The sequence below is a fragment of the Canis lupus genome, chromosome 14 (genome assembly GCF_003254725.2).
Source record: "Canis lupus dingo isolate Sandy chromosome 14, ASM325472v2, whole genome shotgun sequence".
Classification (NCBI taxonomy): domain Eukaryota; kingdom Metazoa; phylum Chordata; class Mammalia; order Carnivora; family Canidae; genus Canis; species Canis lupus.
In genome coordinates this window covers 43,222,687-43,243,389 of record NC_064256.1, presented here as the reverse complement: position 1 = coordinate 43,243,389, position 20,703 = coordinate 43,222,687, and the positions used below count along the sequence as shown (strand labels likewise).

At 52.6% G+C, this 20,703-nt stretch overlaps 1 protein-coding gene across 6 annotated transcripts in view; it reads left to right on the top strand.

Annotated features, from left to right (window-relative positions):
- Window positions 1-8,533, top strand: part of CRHR2 (corticotropin releasing hormone receptor 2) — a 47,286-nt gene extending 38,753 nt beyond the window's left edge. For 5 of the 6 annotated variants that reach the window (XM_025464524.3, XM_025464523.3, XM_025464525.3 and 2 more), the window contains 4 exons: window positions 4,532-4,617; window positions 4,799-4,934; window positions 5,564-5,605; window positions 6,908-8,533. In XM_025464524.3, coding sequence (XP_025320309.1) covers window positions 4,532-4,617; window positions 4,799-4,934; window positions 5,564-5,605; window positions 6,908-7,048 — 405 coding nt within the window. In that variant the 3' untranslated portion in view covers window positions 7,049-8,533. The remainder of the gene's footprint in view (window positions 1-4,531; window positions 4,618-4,798; window positions 4,935-5,563; window positions 5,606-6,907) is intronic. The other variant, XM_025464529.3, reaches the window with a different exon arrangement.
- Window positions 8,534-20,703: the final 12,170 nt, after the last annotated feature.

Genomic DNA, 20,703 nt, shown 5'->3' with positions numbered 1-20,703 from the left:
GGCCCAGCCGGAATTAGAGCCGTGTGACAAGAACTTGGTGCCAGGCGTTCATTGGCAAGGTGGTCCCCAGAAGCAGGGTGAGGGATGGGAGTGGAAGCCAGGGCCCCCGGGGAGGAAACCAAGGTGAGGTGATGAGCTGACTTCTGTGGGGACAACCCGGGAGAAGAGTCTCAGGATGGCTCCCTGCTGGAGGCCTGGGAGCTGGGTGACTCATCCACACACTTGATGCCTCATCAGTGGAGGTGGCCCTGGGGACACGAAACCCGCAGAGTTCCAGGTCCCCGTGTTGTGAGGCTGAGCTAGCTCTCTGGCACCAGAGGAAGCCTGAGGCTGAAAAGTGTCCCTGGCGGCTGCGGAGGACCATCAGGGGCCCCTCGGCCCTGGCTGGGCTCCTGCAGGTCTGCTTGACTGAAGTCTGCTCTGCTCCGAGCTTTCTCCCAGCAATGTTCCAGCAGCTCCTGCTCCACATGCAGATTCCAGGGTCCCCACCTGCAACTGGGAATGTCTAGGGTGCGCCCACAATCTGCATTTGGACCAAGGGCCCCAAGTGCCTGGGTTGTGCACACTCCATTGGAAGAACCGTGATGTCAGGGCCCTGCCAGACAGGGATGTGTGTTGTCTGGGCTTTCTCTGTGGCCCCCCACCCCCGCCCCAGGGCCCTGCGCACAATAGGATTCGGGACCTGGGTGTGTGAGGCTTCACCTATCTAGAGCATGCCAACAGGAGGAGGAGGCCCAGGCACCCAGTGAGGACCAGCCCCCGGGGACCATGAACTGGTCTGGCTCCCAGGCTTCTGGAGTCACCCCCAAGTCCATCTGGTCAAGCCACTGGACTCCACAGAAGCCCGTGGGACAGACAGGCTGGCCATGTTTCCCTGAACTAGTGAATGTGCAGGACGGGAAGGTGCAGGAGGTGGGGAGCACTGAAAGGAGGGACCTGGGCTGGGTTGGCAGCACCCCAATAAACCTGTCCAGTACCCTGAACTGGAGGCAGCAGAGGGTGTTTCTGAGGCTGGGAACCATGTCTGAAGCCCAGGAGGCAGAAATAGCAGTCCCCTTTCCTTCTCCCTGCCTGCCTGCCTCTGCACAAGCCACAGTGAAGTTTGACGAGGGTCTCCCATGAGCACCATGACTTAGCAGGTTCCCTCACCCTCGCAAGGGTGAGGAGGACCCAGGGTGCTCGGGCGCTTGTGAGCTTGGTCTGTTTATTTTCTCTGCCTTCGTGGGAGGCGATGTGCCATGTGGCATCCTAGAATAAGCACTGGTTGCAGCCACCTGGGATTTATCCTGTGACCCTGGGGGACCTCCCTGCTTGGAGCCTTGGTTTCTCACCTATAACCCGAGGATGCCAGTCCCTGCCTCATGGGGTCACCTGGAGGACCGGTGGGCCCAGGACGTGTGCTGATAGCCCTGGAGCTCTGCCTCCGGCAGTTCCTCCTGGCACCTAGAGCCACAGGTTTGGATCCTGTGCTGATGGCCTTGCAATGCTCTCCTGAGCTCTGGTCACCCATCCCTGGCAGTATGGCCAATGCCTTCCCTCTGCTTCTTCCATCTGGCCCGGATTTCATGAAGTCCTGCAGGAGCAGCACAATGCCGGGGTTAGGAGAAGGACACTGAGGCCAGCTACCTCAGTTCAAATCCTGACACCAGTGCCTCCTACCTCTGTCGCATGGGCAAGTGACACAGCCCTGAACCCTAGTGTGGGAATCTGTAAAATGGGAATAATGGTCATTCCAACCGCATAAGGCTGCTGCTTGAGGAGTAGCCATGAGGTGGTTGGAACAAAACCTGGAGTGATGTGAGTCCAGGGCTGAGTTAGGCACCACTAAGCCTCTCATGTCTGTCCTGGTAGCAACCATAATGTCCAGATCCCCAGTCTGAGCTTGACACACACTGCCACCTGCCAGGCCAGGGCTCTGACCAAGCTGGGGTGCTCCTCCTCCACAGCCTTATTAGGAAAAAACGAGCTAGTGGGAACCCGAGCTGCCAGCATCAGAGCTCCAGGAAACATGGGGCAGGAGCATGGCTGGACTTCTCGGGAGAAGTTTGTCCAGGGGGTCTGGCCTTACCCTTTCACCCTGCACCCTCTCTCCTTGGCATTGCCAGAGCTCATGCTACTCGGGCTGCCCTGGGAACATTGCGGGCTGGGAGGGCCTGGAACTGCTATTCTAGAAGGAGGTAGATAGATATCACTGCTTGGGCTCATCTCAGCTCAAGGGCCATTTCTCTAGGCCTTTCTGGCTCTTCCCCCCAGACTACAAAATATCTGGGAGCAGGGACCTGACACATGGCAGGTCAGTTCACTGAATGGATGAACGGATGGCTGGCTGGCTGAAAGAACTAGGCTGGACAAGGCTAGGGTACAATAGCCAGTGCTTCCTGCAGAGCTGGGATTTGGGGTGGAGGATAGAGAGAGGTCCAAGAGCGGGGAGCTCAGTGTGGGCTGTGTGGCCCGAGGGTGCCCTCCCAGAAGGAGAGGGGAAGGCACCTATGGTAGGGTGAGGTGGAGAAGATGCTGTGAGGGGGCGGCTGAGGACCATGCTCATGAGGAAAGAGTGACTTCCAGGCGGCACAGACCCAGGCAGAGTCGGAGGGCGGGCAGCAACAGTGACTGCCTGCCTCACACGGGTAGAGGGGATAAGGCCTTGTCTCCCAGGTCCTCCGCACCAGCCCCTGTCCCTGCTCTTGCCTCAGCACATGGAACAGGACCCAGCAGCCAGGAGGTGCTCTGCAACTTATTGACAGAGTGGATGCCTGGGTGGTGGGTGGATGGGTGAGTAAATAAATCGATGAATGGATTGGGTTGTTTTTTTAAAATATTTTTAAAAAAAGGTTTTACTTATTTATTGATGAGAGACACAGAGAGAGAGAGAGGCAGAGGCACAGGCAGAGGGAGAAGCAGGCTCCACGCAGGGAGCCCGATGTGGGACTCGATCCCAGGACTCCAGGATCACGCCCTGGGCTGAAGACAGATGCTCAACCGTTGAGCCACCCAGGCGTCCCTGGATTGTTGAATAGATGTTTAGATGGATGGATGGTTGGTTGGATGGATGGATGGATGGATGGATGATTGAATGAATTGGTTAGTGGCTTGATGGATGATGAATAAATAGATTTAGTGCAGGGAACGTGGCAGAAATGAGAATACATTTTGATTCCAACTGATTCTACTCTCACAGAAGTCAGAAAGAATCAGAAAAGGTCAAGTATTTTGTACCACTGGCACAAGAAAATTAGGATTGACCTATGTGTTATGGTGACCTTGTGATCCACAGGAATGTACCAGAAACCCAGGAACTAGAAATTGGATGAGCCTTAAGAAGAAGCAGGGTGCAGCAGGCCGCCCGCCGCCCGAAGGCTTCCCGCCCACCCCTTACCCCGGGTTGCCCAGGCTGTGGTTGAGGAGAAGTCTGAGCCCTCCAGGCCCCCAGAGCATCCTCCCGCAGAGGCCACAGGGCCGTCTGCCCCATGATTAATGTCTGCCAGTGCCTGACCCCCCTTAGCGTGGGGTCCAGAACCTAGGAGGGCTTAAGAAGTGATGGATTCTTGGGACAGAGCCTCAGGAGGAATTTCTGTGTGTGTGTGTGTGTGTGTGTGTGTGTGTGTGTGCACATGTACTCGCATGTGTTCATATGCATGAGCCAGCAGACGCCCTCTGACCCACGGGCACTTCCTCGGCAGAGATTCCCAAGAAAGGAAATCTCACTTTCCTGTCCACTCACATTTGGTGATGGATGTAGAGAAACGCTGACGTGCCCGCCTCCCCAGATTCACGCTCACACACACACAAGCACAGGGAGCACCCCCCCCCCCCGCCCCGAAGCATTTGGAGGGCAGCACACAGTCACACAGACAAGCCGACGCCGGCGGGCAGGACACTGGCAGGCCCTCCGTGACCGTACAGCAGGGAGCGACTCGGGGGGCCCCATGGGCGGGTCCCGGGAAGACACTGGGTGCATCGGCTCTGATACTGAGGAAAGGCTCAAAATGAAGATAAATGAGGCCCTTCCAGGAGCCTTGGAAGCAGCCCAGTGGCTCATCCATCTTCATTGGCTCAGACATGTCTACAAAGCATTTTCCTGGGTGCAAGGGAGGGATGGTGGGAGATTAGTCACTCCCTCTGGCCAGGCTCACTCCACCAGGGTGGAAGGGCCTCAGGCGACAGTGGGGACGGTGCAGCAGACAGGGCGAGGGGTGGTGTGGAGCCCCAGCCAGCTCCTGACGCAAGCCTGAGGGGGGCAGGGGGCGAAGTGGCCTTGGTGCCCTCGTTCACTGCCTCCTCGGAGGCTGCTATTCCCCACTTGGGTCTGGAGGTGGAGAAGCAGGCCCTGGAGCCCTCAGGTGACCGGGAAGCCAGCAGTGTCTGCCCTCCTGGTGAGGCAGAAGCAGAGGCCTTGGGACCCCAGGCAGGGGTGGAGGGGACAGGTAGGACAGATGTCTCATGGGACATGGGGTTACAGGGGGAAGTGGCCGATTTTCAGCCCATTGCCCACCTCATGGTCCTTCCTTTTCCGCTGCCTCCCTCCCTCCAGATCAATTTTGTATTTCTCTTCAACATCGTCAGGATCCTAATGACAAAATTGCGAGCATCCACCACCTCAGAGACCATCCAGTACAGGTGAGTGATGGGGCCTTAACCCCCAGAGGACAGAAATGAGAGAGGGTATGGGGCGGGCCCTCTACATCCTCCCAGTCCTCATCCAGGGAGCTCGCTCGGGGTCCCAGAAGAAACGTCCCCCCGAGTGAGGCCCTGCCTGCAGGTGGACTCAGACCAGTCTTGTCACCCTCTCACCCCCCAGGAAGGCGGTAAAGGCCACCCTGGTCCTCCTGCCGCTCCTGGGCATCACCTACATGCTCTTCTTCGTCAACCCTGGGGAGGATGACCTGTCGCAGATCGTGTTCATCTATTTCAACTCCTTCCTACAGTCCTTCCAGGTGGGGCGTGCGACCAGAGGGGGCTCCTTCCTGACCTGGAATGCTCAGGCGCCAGTGTCTCAGGCACAGAGACCTCACACGGGACCATGTACACATGGTTCACCCTGAGATACAAGCGCGTGCTCACACTGAACCTGAGCCCTGGGCCCTGGTACCCGCACCCCAAGGTTCAGGTGGGATCGCCCCCTGACTGAGTCTCCGTCACCCTAGCCCACGCCTGCTGGTGGCCAGCATCTGTTCTGAGAATTCCTCTTTTTTTTTTTTTTTTTTTTTGAGGATTTTATTTGAGAGAGAGGGAGAGAGAGAGTGAGCATAAGCAGGGGTAGGAGGAGAGGGAGAAGCAGACTCCCCACTGAGTAGGGAGCTTGACAAGGGGCTCTATCCCAGGATCCCGGCATCATGACCTGAGCCGAAGGCAGACGCTTCACTGACTGAGCCACCCAGGCGCCCCTATCCTGAGGATTTCTGACAGCCTGTCCCTCGAAGTGGGCCCTGGTACCCCCGCACCATGAGGGGTGGCCTCTCCCTCCCCAGCTCTGAGCCTCTGGGGTCCTGGTCCCACTTTCGCAGCAGTCCCTGCAGAGTGACTCCCCAAGCAGGTCACTGACTCCTCCCTCCTTCCTTTCCAGGGTTTCTTTGTGTCTGTCTTCTACTGCTTCTTCAATGGAGAGGTATGAGACCAGGCCCCAGGGCGACCCTCGGTTTCCACTCCAGGGGAGCCGCCCAGCCTTTTGGGAGTACCTGGGTCCCTGGCCCTGCTCAGCTCTGCCCTGGACAGGGGAGGGGCGGGCCTGAGAAACCACCCACCCTCGGGAAACAGGAATCCTGCCTGTGGGTCTCACTCCAGTTTAGGTCACCTGTGCAGGCCGGGAACAATGTGCCAGCACTTCACAAATGCACTTGGAGAGCTGAGTGAGCAGGGGAGCCCGGGCTGCAGGGGCTCACAGGAGAGAGAAGCCAGAGCACAGGTGGTCACAGGGGAGAGCATTCCAGGAGCAAGTCAGGGATGAGCCGTGCGTCCAGGTCCTCGTGGACCTAGGGAGCAGGAAGGACACCAGCACATTCCCCCACCACAGAGAAGACCGCACACCTTGGGGCAGGTCCAGGGCACGAGGCACTGCCTGGTTAGCTCACCGAGCCCAGAATCTTAGTGTAACCAGCTTGGGAGAGACGCTCACACAGGCCGATGGTGGGTGAGGACACACAGTGGGTTATGGGGCAGAGAGTAGACACAGCCCCAGGTCCTGAAAGCTTCCAAACCCTCGAGAGGACCATCATCCTGAGGCGCTTCCTCCGCCTGTGCAGAGGGTGGCAGTGGGATGGATGTCTGCACACCTAGGTCTCTGTCAGTGAAAGCAGACCCCAGTGGGAAAGTCCAGCAGCGGAGACTGGCATGGGCTGGAGGGCAGGGAAAGGAAGAGCTGCTAAAGCAGACAGTGCCCTGGGGCATTTATTCTGCTCAGCCACGTGCCAGGCTAGCATGTGGGGAGGGCGATCCGTTTGCAGATGTCTTCAGTTGCGATACAGAGAGAATAGTATGGCACCAGCGACCAGCAGCGGTCAGGCTCTGACGGGAACGGAACTGTGCGCTCTCCGTCTAGCAGCGCGGACTGCGGCCAGGGAGGCAGGGCCTGGCAGCCGGGGCGGGGGGCTGGAGGAAGGGCTTTCGGGAGGGAGAGAGATGCCAAGTGTGCAGGAGGAGCACACAGTTCAGCACGTGCCCGGGAGAGCGAGAGGCAGATCTGCGAAGCTGGTGCTTCCGTCCCACCATAAAGAGGAGGTGCTGGAGGGATGAGGACGGAGGGCATGAGCTTCTGGGGAAGGACCTGCCTTGGGAACCAGCCAGTCCCTCTCTGGGCGGGAGGTGGAGGGCGGGAGGGCACCCCAGCCTCCCTTTGAGGGAGCAGGGGAGAAGGCTCCCAGTTCCCAGGACCGGCCCAGCAGGCCCAGCAGAGCCTCTGCCTCCCCTGCAGGTCCGCTCGGCCGTGAGGAAGAGGTGGCACCGCTGGCAGGACCATCACTCCCTCCGAGTGCCCGTGGCCCGGGCCATGTCCATCCCCACGTCGCCCACACGGATCAGCTTCCACAGCATCAAGCAGACGGCCGTCATGTGACCCCTCCGTCACCCTGCTCGCTCATCGCTCCACCATCAGGACAGCTTCCCGATCGTCATGGGGTGGGGGCACCTTTCCCTGGGTTCACCTTGCCACCTAGCGGCTCAGGCCCTGGTGGGGGCGGAAGGGAGGGGAGCGATCAGCTGGCCAGTCCTGCGGCTGGAAAGACGTGCGTGGCCGGCAGTGCAAGGGTCCCTCAGGAGCCAGGGACGGCTGGGCCCAGAGTGTCAGTGCAGAGGGAGCAGAGGGATGTCACAGGGACCGCCCCCAACAGAAGAGCAGGTCACAGGTCTTCAGTCATTTGCCCCACTGTAGGCCCATCCGCCGATGAGGAAACTGAGGCCCAGAGCCAGGAAGCACCTGCCCAAGTCACATAGCTGATTCGAGGCAGAGCTGGGGCTCCCCTGCCCGACAATTTGTGGGGACCTTCCCACCAACAGGGGTGACGATTGGCCCTGCTCCCTGCTCAGGGCTGCCTTCTGCAGTTGTTGGGGCGCGGGTCACAGCAGCTGGAAGTAAAGGAGGAGTTTGGCTTCATCCCAGGGGCTCTCATCTACACCCCACCCTGGACCAGGCCATCTCTCTGCCCCTCCCCAGCCATCCACCTGTCCCTGGGGTCCTGGGAAGGATGCTGCTTCCCATCCCGGGAGACCTCGGCCTCCTCCACAGACTCGGGGCCTCGGGGAGGGGCACGTGTGGAGGAAGACACGGCTAGGCCAACCGTACGCTCTCAAACCAAGCAGCTACATAAGTGCAAGGTGAGGTGAGGAGGAGAAGCATGGTGGTTGGGGGCAAGGAGGAGGAAACCAGTTAGGTCTTTGGGGACTCCCAACTCCCACCCCAGACTGGGCTTCATTTCGGCCTCCCCTTCAGAAACATCTCTGCTCTCTGTGAAATAAACCATGCCTCTGTGGAAACGGCCTCCCCTCAGGTCAAGGCGACCAGGCATTCGAGGGGCTGCGGTGGCCAAGGGTGGGCTGGATCCGTTCTCCTTTGCAGAGCCCATGGCCCTGGCCTAGGTCTGGTTCTCCTCTCTGACCCGTGTGTCTGCAGGCCCGTCCCTGATTCCCCCAAGACAGTATCTGCCCCTCCACCCCAGCCTAGAGGGCTCTAATTCAGCATAGAGGAGAGGAGAAGTGCAGCTCACCCAGCACGCCACAGCCCACCCCAAAGGCCAATGCTCCGAAATCCAGAGGCCGGTGTAGACAAGGCCCCAAGGTGTCTAGGACCGACAAGCAAGACATTTCCAGGAGAGGGTGGGAGTAGAGGAGAGGCAGACTGCATCAAGTCAGGGTTCAAAGGGCTTTTGCTGCAAGGAATACCCTCAAAATACTCCTTTTTATAATCATGTATCCCATGTTGCATATTTTTCAGTTGACACCTAATTTTTTTTTCTTTACATTTTAAAATTGGCGAGAGAGGTGATTCCCGGCTCTTGGTAAATATTTACGTTTTAAAATAAAACTGCCACAACACTTTAAAATACATCATTCAGAAACCAAACACATCAGTGATTTAATAGCCACCTTCTTTGGTTTGAAAAAACGAGCTAACCAGCTCTTCCTCAACGGCTGGAAATCTTACATTGTTCCTTTTCTCTTTGAACCTGTATCTTCATTCCATTTCCCCCATCGAATTTTTATCCTAGTACAGTTTTTCTATGGCTGGAAGTCTGTCCCTGCTCACCTGATCATACATCTCTGCCACAAAATATGTTTAGAAATTGAAATGGAAATATTTAATTTTCTGTGACCAAAATTTATAAGTTTTTTTTAAATCTTCTGGATTGAATCATCACGATTATTTTTGATATAAAACATAGGGTACAATTAATTAATACAACACAGACATGAAAAGTTTTTGTAAGGCAAACGTTAAACCTAAAAAGGGAAATTTATTGAAAACACATCTTAATGGGTTGGATAGGTATTTGTTCACGAATCTGTGGGTGAATATTGCTGGAATGAGTCAGGACTCGGCATCTGGTGGTTTTGTTTTTTTCTCTTTTGTTTCCATTTTGATAGCTCCACTTGGTGACAAACGTTTTCATGTAAGTAAGTAGATGTCACTCAGGTCTCTGACCTCCTCCTGAGATATATGCCAAAAACTGCGTGGCGATCTGTCATCAAAATTTGTGGGTTAGCCCACCACTTGACTAAGTCCTCTGTAAATTTGCCTGAAAAAAAAAATTGAAAATGTAAAAAGAAATTGAAAACGTCAGAGGCTTGGCTGCCCCAGGCAGGCGCTCGTGCCGTCTTTCACTGCGGGCAGCTGGGTGCCACTGGCAGGGCTGAGCGGTGCACCTGAGGGTCACACTGCCCGGCCCCCCACTTTTCTTCTGTGGGCAGGAAGGCAGTGGGGCTCCCTGACTTTGTGCTTTCTTGAGACACGGAACTGACTCTCGTGTGTCTTGTAAAGCCTCCCTGTGCACTCAGAGGCGGCATTCTGGCTGCTTCCATTGGCATCATGGGGGATCTTGCAGAGCAAGGAGCTCAGGGCTCACCAGAGCAGGTCTGGGGCTTCGGCACCAGTCCCCCCCCTCCCCCCCCCCCGTCACTGCTCCTCGCATGCGGCTCCTCACCCCACGGCCCTGTTTCCCGGCCTGCAGAGCATCAGAGTCCCTAACCTTTGCTCAGCAGGCACTTTGGCCCCGTCCCTCTCTAGTGCAGAGAAGGCCCCCTTGGTCCTGTGCAGACTGACCATGCACACCCACCCCCCAATCCTGGGGCCCTCGGTCATGGGCTCGGGCTCTGAAATGCCACCAGAGCCATTAGGCCCTCTCGGGGGGCCGCACTGGTTAACCTCATTAGGCACCTGCTCCTCCCGGCCGTGCCAGCCCTGGCGAGCATCTGCTTCAGCGTGGCAGTCCCTCGCTGAGCTGTCTGTCCTGGAAGGTGGCCTCATTGGCAGACTCTCCTCCTTAGTAGGCAAGCTCTGGCACCCAGACCCCTTGGGGGGGTGAGGGGAGCCCTGGACCCTCCTGTTTAACCCTTTCACGGCCCAGATTTACAAAGCTGAGGAAGGCCTGACACCACAAGAGGATTCCTCGCCCCAGCCTTTTTTCTTTTTTTAAAGATCTTATTTATTTACTCATGAGAGACAGAGAAGCAGAGACACAGGCAGAGGAAGAAGCAGGTTCCTTGCAGGGAGCCCGATGCGGGACCTTCGGCACTGGGCCGAAGGCAGGCGCTAAACCCCTGAGCCACCCGGGGATCCCCTCGCCCCAGCCTTCTGGCCCCACTCCCAGCGGGGCCCCGACCCCCTGGCCTGTCAGCCCAGTGCGCGGGGGATGAGCCGCGGCAGGTGCCGAGCATCTGTGGGGTGGGAAGTGGAAGGTGAGAAGGACGCGGCCCTGCTGGAGGGTCTGTGGTGCAGGCGCCACCCGAGGCCCGACGCCACGGGACCCCCGGTTTCCCGAGGAGGAGGCGGGCTAGCAGCGGAGAGGAACGTGGACGGAGAGAGGAATCCGGGGCTCCCGGACCCCGAGCACCGCGTGAGGACGGAGGTGGCAGAGACCCGCTCGGAGGCTCACAGACACGCAGGCAAGGGCTCCAGGGGCCGCAGCGGAGGCCCAGGGGACCGAGAGCCTGCTGGGCCCTGCCGAGGTGCACCCGGGCCCCACGATGGGCCACGCATGGAAATCGCAGCACAAATAACCATGACGGCCCTGTCCCGAGAAACGCAGGATCTACTTGAGAAGAAATAGCTCCCAAACGGTACCAGGTAAAAGCAGGAGAAAGGCTGGGTCTTCCAGCGTCCGCTTCCACCTGCTGTGGGGAGGAGGAGAGGGCCAGAAAGGACTAGAAACCCCTCAGCGGGGATCCCTGGGTGGTGCAGCGGTTTGGCGCCTGCCTTTGGCCCAGGGCGCGATCCTGGAGACCCTGGATCGAGTCCCACATCGGGCTCCTGGTGCATGGAGCCTGCTTCTCCCTCTGCCTGTGTCTCTGCCTCTCTCTCTCTGTGTGTGACTATCATAAATAAATAAAAATTAAAAAAAAAAAAAAACCCTCAGCGTCTGCGCTGGGCCCCTTCCTCAGCTCCTGCGTCTTCCACATGGCCGAGACCACGCCCGTGGGGGCCTCCAGCCACACAAGTTTCGGGGCACCCAAGCACCCCTTGCCCGTTTGCCATAGTCCAGGGCATCTACACCGCCCTATGAGACAGGCAGACTGGAAAGGGGGCCCAGGGCCTGCTGCTCTTCCTTCCTGAGCATCTCCAGGGCCCTGTGGGTGGAGGGGGCGCACAGGCAGGGAGGCAACTGGATGGGAAGGGGGGCTGTCCCACACCAGGTTGGCCCCTTCACAGGCCTAGGGCTGACGCGGGGCGTCCCGGAGCGGGGGGGCTGTGAGGCACACGGTGGGGGGGCCTTTCCTAGAGGGACACTTCCGCCAGGGTCAGGGAGACGTCTGTGGAAAGGATGGTGTCTGCAGCCAGGGAGCCTGGCCAGGGGCCTGCTGCTCTGAGAACACGCCTGCGGGGCTGCTCTGCGAGAGCGGATTTGGGGACCTTCATCTCCAGACTGGGTGGGATCTAGGGATCTGCACGTTAACAAGCCCCTCAGTTGCTTCCGTTGCTGTCTGGTGTGGGAGCCACTGAACAAGGGGACATCTCGTCTCTTCTTTCCAACACACACGTACTACTCTAGGAAGGGAAGGGGAGTGACCTGACCTGCTTTTCTGGAAACCTGTAATGGAAGGCCTCAAGGCGGTGGCCTCGGGTTTGAGTTTCCCCCAGATTTGTTAGTAGGGATCTCTTCTTCCTCCTCCTCCTCCTCCTCCTCCTCCTCCTCTTCTTCTTTCTTCTTCTTCTTCTTCTTCTTCTTCTTTCTTCTTCTTCTTCTTCTTCTTCTTCTTCTTCTTCTTCTTCTTCTTCTTCTTCTTCTTCTTCTTCTTCTTCTTCTTCTTCTTCTTCTTCTTCTTCTTTCCTCTTCCTCCTCCTCCTCCTCCTCCTCCTCCTCCTCCTCCTCCTCCTCCTTCTTCTTCTTCTTCCTCCTCCTCCTCCTCCTCTTCTCCTCCTCCTCCTCCTCTTCCTTCCTTCCTTCTTCCTTCCTTCTTCCTTTCTTCTTCGATTTTATATATTTATTTGAGAGAGAGAGAGAGCAAGAGAGATGGAGTACGCAAGCAGGGGAAGGGCAGAGGCCCAGCCTGAGGGCATCTCTCCACATGTAAGCAGAAAATTGGAAGGTGAGGGCCTTTACATCCTTCTAAGGCTCCCCTGCAGGTGTCCACCTGTTAATATCACACCGCCATGGGGCCCATGCCTTGATGGGCCCTGACTTCCTACCGGGTGGAGCTAAGGAACCAGACCCGTGGCCTGGCTGTCCAGGGTTGTGCCCACGGTCCTGTCCCCAGGGGAGTGGAAGCACTCTCCCAACCGCATGTCCTGGCTTAGACAATTGACTTTAGGATCACCCTACTTAAACCTCACATTTGCCTAAGGACGAAGCAGGAGCCAAAAATGTTGCTTGGATAAATGACTGATGAAAGCCAGGGCCACAGGAACTCCAGAATGTTAACTACTGCACTTTGCAAAGAGAGCCCAAGCAGGGGGACCTTCCGAGGCAAAGTCTCTCATCCAGTCTTGATAACTGCTGCTTGGACAAATGAGTGAGCAGGAAGGGGCATCCATCCCTCTGCTTCTGCTGTGAAAACAAGAAAGTAATTAATTGTGCTTCCTAATTAGTTCTGCGGGGCACCAAGCGAAGCCTTCTCTGGCTCCCGAAGCCCAACCGCACTCACTAAACAATCCAGCATCACAGATCCCCATGGAGGCACCTCTGCCCAAGAAGATAGAGAAATTCAAAGACTCTTGTCCTTTCTTCTTTCCTCCCCCAGTTCTGGTCTCCAGGTCCTCTGGAAAAGGCTGGTGGTGGACCCATGAGCAACCCCGCAGCTGCCCCCTCTCTTTATTCTTCCAGCTTGGCCCAAATACCTTGTCCTTCTGGGGCTTTCCAAAGTGTGCATGATGGAGTCGGTGCCTCTAGTCCTTGTGCTGATGAACCCCCTCAGCCCTGTGTCTCCAAATCCATGTCAGTTCTCGGTTTGAACCAGATTTCAGGCTAACCTACACCCCACACCCTCAATGCGCCACACCTAAATGTTAAGGTCTTTATGACATGGGATCATTGCGCGTGAAGGTCAAGAAAGAATTCTTGAGATGTTTCCAAAAGGTGCTTTTATTAAAGCATGGGGACAGGGTGGTGGGCAGGAAGAGCTACATTTGTGAGTATGAGGAGTGATGGATTCTGTTCTCTGTAGTTAGTGGGGGTTAGGGATAAGTCTCTAAGGAATTTGTGCACATTAAAAGTGAGGTTTAGGGCATCTTGGAGATCCTGCTCTTGTCAAGAGAAGGTTACCCTGTCTCTTCTAGTAAAACACCTGTCACAAGAGCCTTTAAGAATGTCATGTTCTGGGATCCCTGGGTGGCGCAGCGGTTTGGCGCCTGCCTTTGGCCCGGGGCGCGATCCTGGAGACCCGGGATCGAATCCCACATCGGGCTCCCGGTGCATGGAGCCTGCTTCTCTCTCTGCCTGTGTCTCTGCCTCTCTCTCTTTCTGTAACTATCATAAATAAATAAAAATTAAAAAAAAAAGAATTATAAGAATGTCATGTTCTACATGTCTCAGTTGTGCATCCGTGGGCCGCATGCTGTATATGATTTATTCTTAGTTGTACTTCTCCTCCCTTTGTTTCCCTCAACGTTTACCATTGAAGGAATGAGGGGAAAAAAAGGGTCCTTCCTTGGAAATGTGATGCATTCTTTCCCCTACCTAGAAAAATACAAATATATAAAACATACTATGCATTAAATAGTGCAGAAGATTTCTTTGGAAATGCTCAAAAGAACCACAGACCCAAATTTAAAAGCCCATGACCTCAAGATAAAATAAAAGTGCTCTGAGGTAGCTGATGAGTTTCCTCCATTGGTGGTGCTCAGGCCTGCTTGTGTGTTAGAGGCGCTGGGGCATTGTGCGTCACACGGGTTTGTGAGCCCTCTCCAGACCTCCTGAAACACAATCCCAGGGGGTGTGAGTTCGCACTTTTAACAAGCACTCCAGGAGTGCTTCTCACATAGGAGGGCCCCAGGAGCCACCAGCACCCTCCTTCCTTCCCTGGCACACAAGGCCCTTGGCTCCCCGTGTCTCCTGCAGTGTGCATCCCTCCCCCGCAGGGCACAGCTCTCTACCATTCCCCGCACCACCTATTGTCCATAGGCTGGGTCTCCAGCCAGAGCCTTGTCAGCCCCAGCCCTGAATTGCCAGTACCCAGGAAATGTCAGGGTGCCCAGAGAGGTTTCATGTGAACAAAGGGTTCCAAAAACATGAATCTGAAAATCACTGAATTTACACAATCTTAGTCTCTTGGGCTCTCTCCTCTTGGCAGTACCCAGGATAGGAAGGAGCTTTCTAAGTGAGATTGCTAGAGGCAGCTTCTACCCAAGCACGATGGAATGAAACAAAGACAGTACACAAATGAGTGCAAACAGTAGGGCCAGATGTGCCAGGGCACTGGATTTGGAATTAGGGGGTAGACATTCCAGAATAAGCCAGCTTTTACACCAAAATACTAAAGGAGAAAGGAAAGAAGTGAACACTACCATGTGCCTCTGCATGGCAGACAGGACTAAATGTTTTTTCATGTACTTTCTCATTTAATCCTCTTAAAAATCCTGCAGTGTAGGGACGCCTGGGTGGCTCAGTGGTTGAGCATCTGCCTTCGGCCCAGGGCATGATCCTGGAGTCCTGGAATCAAGTCCTGCATGGGGCTCCCTGCGAGGAGCCTGCTTCTCCCTCTGCCTGTGTCTCTGCCTCTCTCTCTGTGTCTCTCATGAATAAATAAATAAAATCTTAAAAACAAAAATATTGCAATATAGAAAAACTCATCTTATAAAGAAAAAAAATACTAGCTACTCTAAGCTACCAGTTCTTTTCAGGACGTCTAACCCAGACCCAGGAACTCTTGTCTCTAAAGGGCCTTGAAGTCTCAGAGTTTCTCTGCCTCGAACCTCTTCTCAGAGTCTACGCATTTTATAAGAAATTTAAAATTTACTGCTTTCATTTTAGTTATAAAATGCTAGTGATACTCTTAAAAATTTAGTAATTGTCTTAAAAATATTTCACCTTAAAACACCCTTTTCATCACGTCAATGGAAAGATAGTTTGATAATACAAAGCATTAGCTGAAGTTCCTCTAACATATCCCACGGGGTTTTGAGATTGGAGTTTTGAGATTTTGTGTCCACTACCGGTTAATACTACATTTGTTAACCTGCCTTCGTACTATCTACTCGATGACTGTCGGGCTTTTAGACTTGGGGACCTGCATGTTGAGCCAAGAGTTGAGTTATGGATGTGCCTTAGGGTGCTTATTCCAAAATAAGCCAGCTTTTACACCAAAATACTAAATGTGGGAACTACCCTAGAGAACATTCTTTTTTTTTTTTTAACTTAAATTCAATTAGTCAACATATAGTGCATCATTAGTTACAGATGTACAGGTCAATGATCCATCAGTTGTGTGAGAATATTCATTCTTTAGTCAAATATTTATTGAACACCTACTGAGTGCTAGGCACTCCTCCGGGCATAATGGGCATATAGCCGTGAATAAAACAGATCCAAATCCCAGACCTCATGGAACCTACATTCTGACGGGGAGGGTGAAAATTAGACAAGATAAAGAAGGAAAACATACTATAAAACGTTAACCATGGGTGCCTGGGTGGTTTAGTTGGTTAAGTGTCTGCCTTCATCTCAGGCCCAGGGTCCTAGGATCGAGCCCCGTTTGGGGATCCCTGCTCAGTGGGAAATCTGTTTCTCCTTCTCCCCTGCCCCTCCCTCCCTGCTTGTGCTCTCTTGCTATGTCTGTCAAATAAATAAATAAAATCTTTTTAAAAAAGTGTTAACCTTTAAAGAGGACAAAATAAACGAGGAATGGGATATAAAGTGCGTATGTGTCTGAATGCGAGGGGAGGAGGGCTTGGCTGGGGAGGCCCCATTAGGGTGACTGTTGGATCACCCCAGTGAGAGCGGAGGGAGTACCTGTGAGCATCTGGGGCCTGGCAGGAAGTGTTACAGATGGAAAAGCCAGTGCCAAGGTCCTGCTTCTGTGTGTGCATGCATGAGTGTGTATGTGTGTGTAGGAGGTTGGGGGGGGGGACCACTGAATCTGGATTTGAAGGAGGAATGTGATCACTTCAGCCCCTATGTCAAAAATAGACTATGAGACAGAGTTCAGATAAGAGTCTTGCAATAAACCAGCAGGGAGATGATGGCCAGACCAGGGTGATGGCCCGATCTGAATACCCAGTGAGGATGGATTTGATGGCCTGGATGTGGCATATAAGAGAAAGAGCAGTCATGATGGGCATCGAGGAGCTGTTACTAACTGACAGGTCAGGTTTGCAAGCTTGTTTCAGAATTTCTTTCAGAAAAATGAAAGGTCTAGTCTCAATTTTTAAAAGAATGTTAATAATTTTTTTTTTAAAGCTTGTGGGTTTCTTTTTCCTTTCCCACAATTTCACTGTGCTTAATCTCACTATCAATTAACTTGCACTCAGATGCAGAACAGTGGGTTTTGATGAACTAAAAAAGGTTTTAATTAGCCTAAGTTGTTTTAGTTAGCATAATCGCTTTTGCGTTGATTGTTGATGATTGAGTTTTAAGACTTAAAAAATGCAGACATTGTCTGGAAAAATTCTACACAGGCTCACTTCTGTACCAAGTCCAGAACATTACATGAGGGGGCAGAGAGCTTTGGCTCCCAAAGAGAGAAGGGCTCTCTCTTTTCAGCCTCATGTTCATGAAACTTCCATTAGGTTCAGGCTCAGGCTCTGGCTTGGGACAGAGGCATGGAGGGTTACAGCAGGGCCATCACAGCTAGATTCTGGAAGATTCAGTTGGGACTGGAATGCACATTATATCTAGTACGGCCCTACCCACCCATATCCTGAAAGCTCATGGCTCCATGAGATCACCCATGGACACTGAAATCCCACTGCATACTTACTTGCCCCTCTTCCCCGCCCCACTTATCTAATTGTCTCACCAGTATGGGTTCTTTTTTTTTTTTTTTTTTTAAGATTTTATTTATTTACTCATGAGAGACACAGAGAGAAAGAAAGGCAGAGACACAGGCAGAGGGAGAAGCAGGCTCCATGCAGGGAGCTCGACATGGCACTCGATCCCTGGTCTCCAGGATCATACCTCAGGCTGCAGGCAGTGCTAAGCTGCTGCGCCACCGGGGCCGCCCCGGTATGGGTTCTTAATAAATTCGTATTTTCAAGGGAAAGTGTTTTTGGGGGAGTAATGGATCCAGCATTTCACATAGTAAGAAAGTTCACAACAGTAGGATAGTAGTGAAAACACCAAAAGGAACCACAATCTCTGCTGAGGGATCCCCCCCCCCGCAGCTCATCTTGACTACATTGCCCTGCCCCAATACATACATTACAGAGTCTGGGCTCCCACAGAGTAGATGGACATTTGCTAATTCAAACAGACTCCTTTCTCTTTGAAATCCAATTGCACATGATGAGGACTGATGCCTCTCAAGTCAGTGTCCAGGGCTATAGGTCTGCAATCTCCTCTCTGCCTAGTTTGGATTGGCCTTAGATTTAAAAATCAAGGCAGAAATGGCTCACTCGTTGGCTTTTCCTCACTTAACACAAGTGCCAGCCACCCCACTGGGCTCTGCCTAGAGCTCTGCTGACAGAGAGCTTCTTTCTTTTTGAATGAGGATGTTGAGTTTCTCTAATGGTCAAGGCTTATTGGCTTTAGGTTATACAAATTGCTGGAGGTGACACTACCTGTATGTAGTATCAGAGCTCAATTCACATGTGGACACAAGAATTCAGGCCAAGGACAGAAACTTTCCTCTCAATCAGCTCGCATGGCAAACTTCAAGGAGTGAGGGAAATAGACATATACTCAGCTATTTCATGGGCACATTTGCTAAAAATGGAACCCATTCTGTTCAACCAGCTTTCAGAAAAGGAAATAAGCCTCAAGGATGGTAGCGAAAGGACCAACTGACAACTCAGCTCTCCCCTCTCCAAGCAAAGGCCCTCCCTCATCGTTCCCCTTATCATACTTCCCTTAGCACCCATCATAGCACTGTACACCACAGAGCTGTGTACAGGTTTGTGCCCTAACTGCCTGGGCCGCTGACTTGGTTCTTGGACACAAGCCCTAACCTGGGCAAAAGAATCTGAAATGGTTTCACAAATGATACCTAAATGGTTTTGGTAAATCTAGGTATCAAGGCAAACATGCTCTGAAAGAACCTCCCCATGCTGAGTAGAAACTGTGTGTCCTTCATGGTACATACCCCCAAATGGGCTAATGTCAAACAGCAGAAGAGATAAAAGCAGGAAGATGAGCAAGTGCCGAAGTGCCAGAGCAGAGAGAACAAAGCAGGGAGTGGTAACGGGAGCGGAGAGGAATGGGGGAGGACAGAAGAGGAAGATTAGCTAGCTAGGGGACTAAGCAAAGTCAGTGGTTGAGGACAGAAACTGAGGTGCATGGAGACAGAACGTAGTTCCGTAGCACACGGGGAGTATACTAATAGTCTTCTTACCCCTTCTCTCCTCTGTCAGCAGTATCTTCCTTAGGGAGATATCTACAGTTTTTCTTAAGTCATGACTGATAAAACTAGACTTCTTAACCGGGCTGAGAATCAGCTCTTACAAACGCCAAAAGATTGGACAAGGAGGAAAGGTCTTCAGTTGTAGGGCAAAGTTATATACAAATAAGCGTTTCCAATAGCAAGAAACTATTTACACCTTGTAATATGGGGCTGAGTCCAACTCTGGTTTAGTTAGGATAATGACCAGCATGGGAAGTAAGTTAGTAGGCTTCTCCAGGAGCTCCATCCCTTACAGACCTACGAACCGATCCAGTTAGCCACAAAACCAACTTCTAGATTCCAAGACAGTGATCAAGCTGGCTCTAGGTCGAGCTCAGCCATGTTGATTCCAAGAGCTCAAGCTTTTCCGACCCTCGAGAAGGGAAGTTCCCACTGCTGTCAGAGAGCATGCAGATATCCCCATCCAGTGAGGCTGAATATCCTGAGACACTTTTCTAAAGGTAAGATTTTCTCAGACACTTCAAGACACTCTTTCTCAAGTTCTCTTCATCTCTAGTCACAAAAGGAGAAACTAGCAAAACACAGATGGCAGCATAATGTGTTTGACTTTGAACGTGGTTCAAAACTGGTCCTGCCCTCTACTACCTGAGTGAAACTGAAAACGTTTAGCTTTCTTTTACTTTTATGGAAAAGGACAATAATAATACTTAAGTTATTGGAGGGGTTAAAAGACATAACCCATAGGAACCCTCTTTGGACATGGCTTGTCACATGGTAGGCACCCTACAAACGTGCCCTTCCCTCTGTAAACACTGTTACAATTTCACTGAAGTCTCTGGACAGAACCAGAGCTGGCCGGGCAAATGGGTCAGTTGAGAGGAATTCATCCCCCGACACAAGGTAAGAGAAACAGAAATAAGCTGTAGAGATGCTCAGGGTTTGTGAGAGCACATTTAGAGACCTCTCAGTGGAGTACCACAAAATCAATGCCTGCTAAATTCACCTTTTTCTGGAAACTTTGATGTTGGCTTTACCCCTATTGTCAGAAGAAACCCTTTATTCAGGAGGCCCTTCCCCAATTTGGGTGGAAGTGGGGAGCAGTCCTCAGTCTCTTTATGGCTTGGGCTAAAGCATCCGTTACAGTGGTGGTTCTCAGCGTGCTTTCAAAATAATACCGATGCCCAGGGCCCATCTTGGAGAAACTCATTAAACTGGTTTGAAGGGTACATAGACATGGGTATTTTTTTTTTTTTAAAGCTCAAGTGATTCTAATGTGCAGCCAGGGTTAGTATCATTTACTGTGGCAACAGGTTTCCAAAGATGTGTCCTTGGGGCACCTAGGTGGCTCAGTGGTTGAGCATCTGCCTTTGGCTCAGGTTGTGATCCTGGAGTCGAGTCCCACATTGGACTCCCCGCGGGGAGCCTGCTTCTCCCTCTGCCTATGTCTCTGCCTTTCTCTCTGTGTCTCTCATGAATAAATAAATAAAATCTTAAAAGAAAAGATATGTCCTTTAACATGCTAAGAAGATACACCATCTCGCTGGGAGAATAGCATGTCACAAACACAGGAGAGCTCCTGGACAAGAGGACAGGGTCATGGGCTGCTTCCTTCCAACAACTCCTGTCAAAGCTCCCAAATTCTATCCCAATTTCCAAAAGAGACTTTAATTCCATCTGCAAGATTTTAACACAATTACTGCTTAGAGGCAGCCTGATAACCAAGAATTACTGAAGAGGCAACAAGAGTTGAATTCTGAAGCACAGTAAAATTGTTCATCCATTCACTTATTGAATCAACTAAATTTCTTTGTGGTGTTGGCCAAATGCCAAAATAAAACCTGCCTTAAACAGACTATCAGCAAAGATGCTGGTGCAAATTTCTTGAACATGAGCAATGCTATCAAAAACCTCTCCATCCTAGCCTCAGCCCAAATATACAGATTAATAGTTCTCTTTGGTGACAAAGGGTTAAGTGCAACTCTATCCAGAGATAATTTGTATTTATTTCCAGGGCACCTAGTTCTCTTATGAAAGATTCCATTAGCTGAAACAGTTGCTACCGTTACCCTA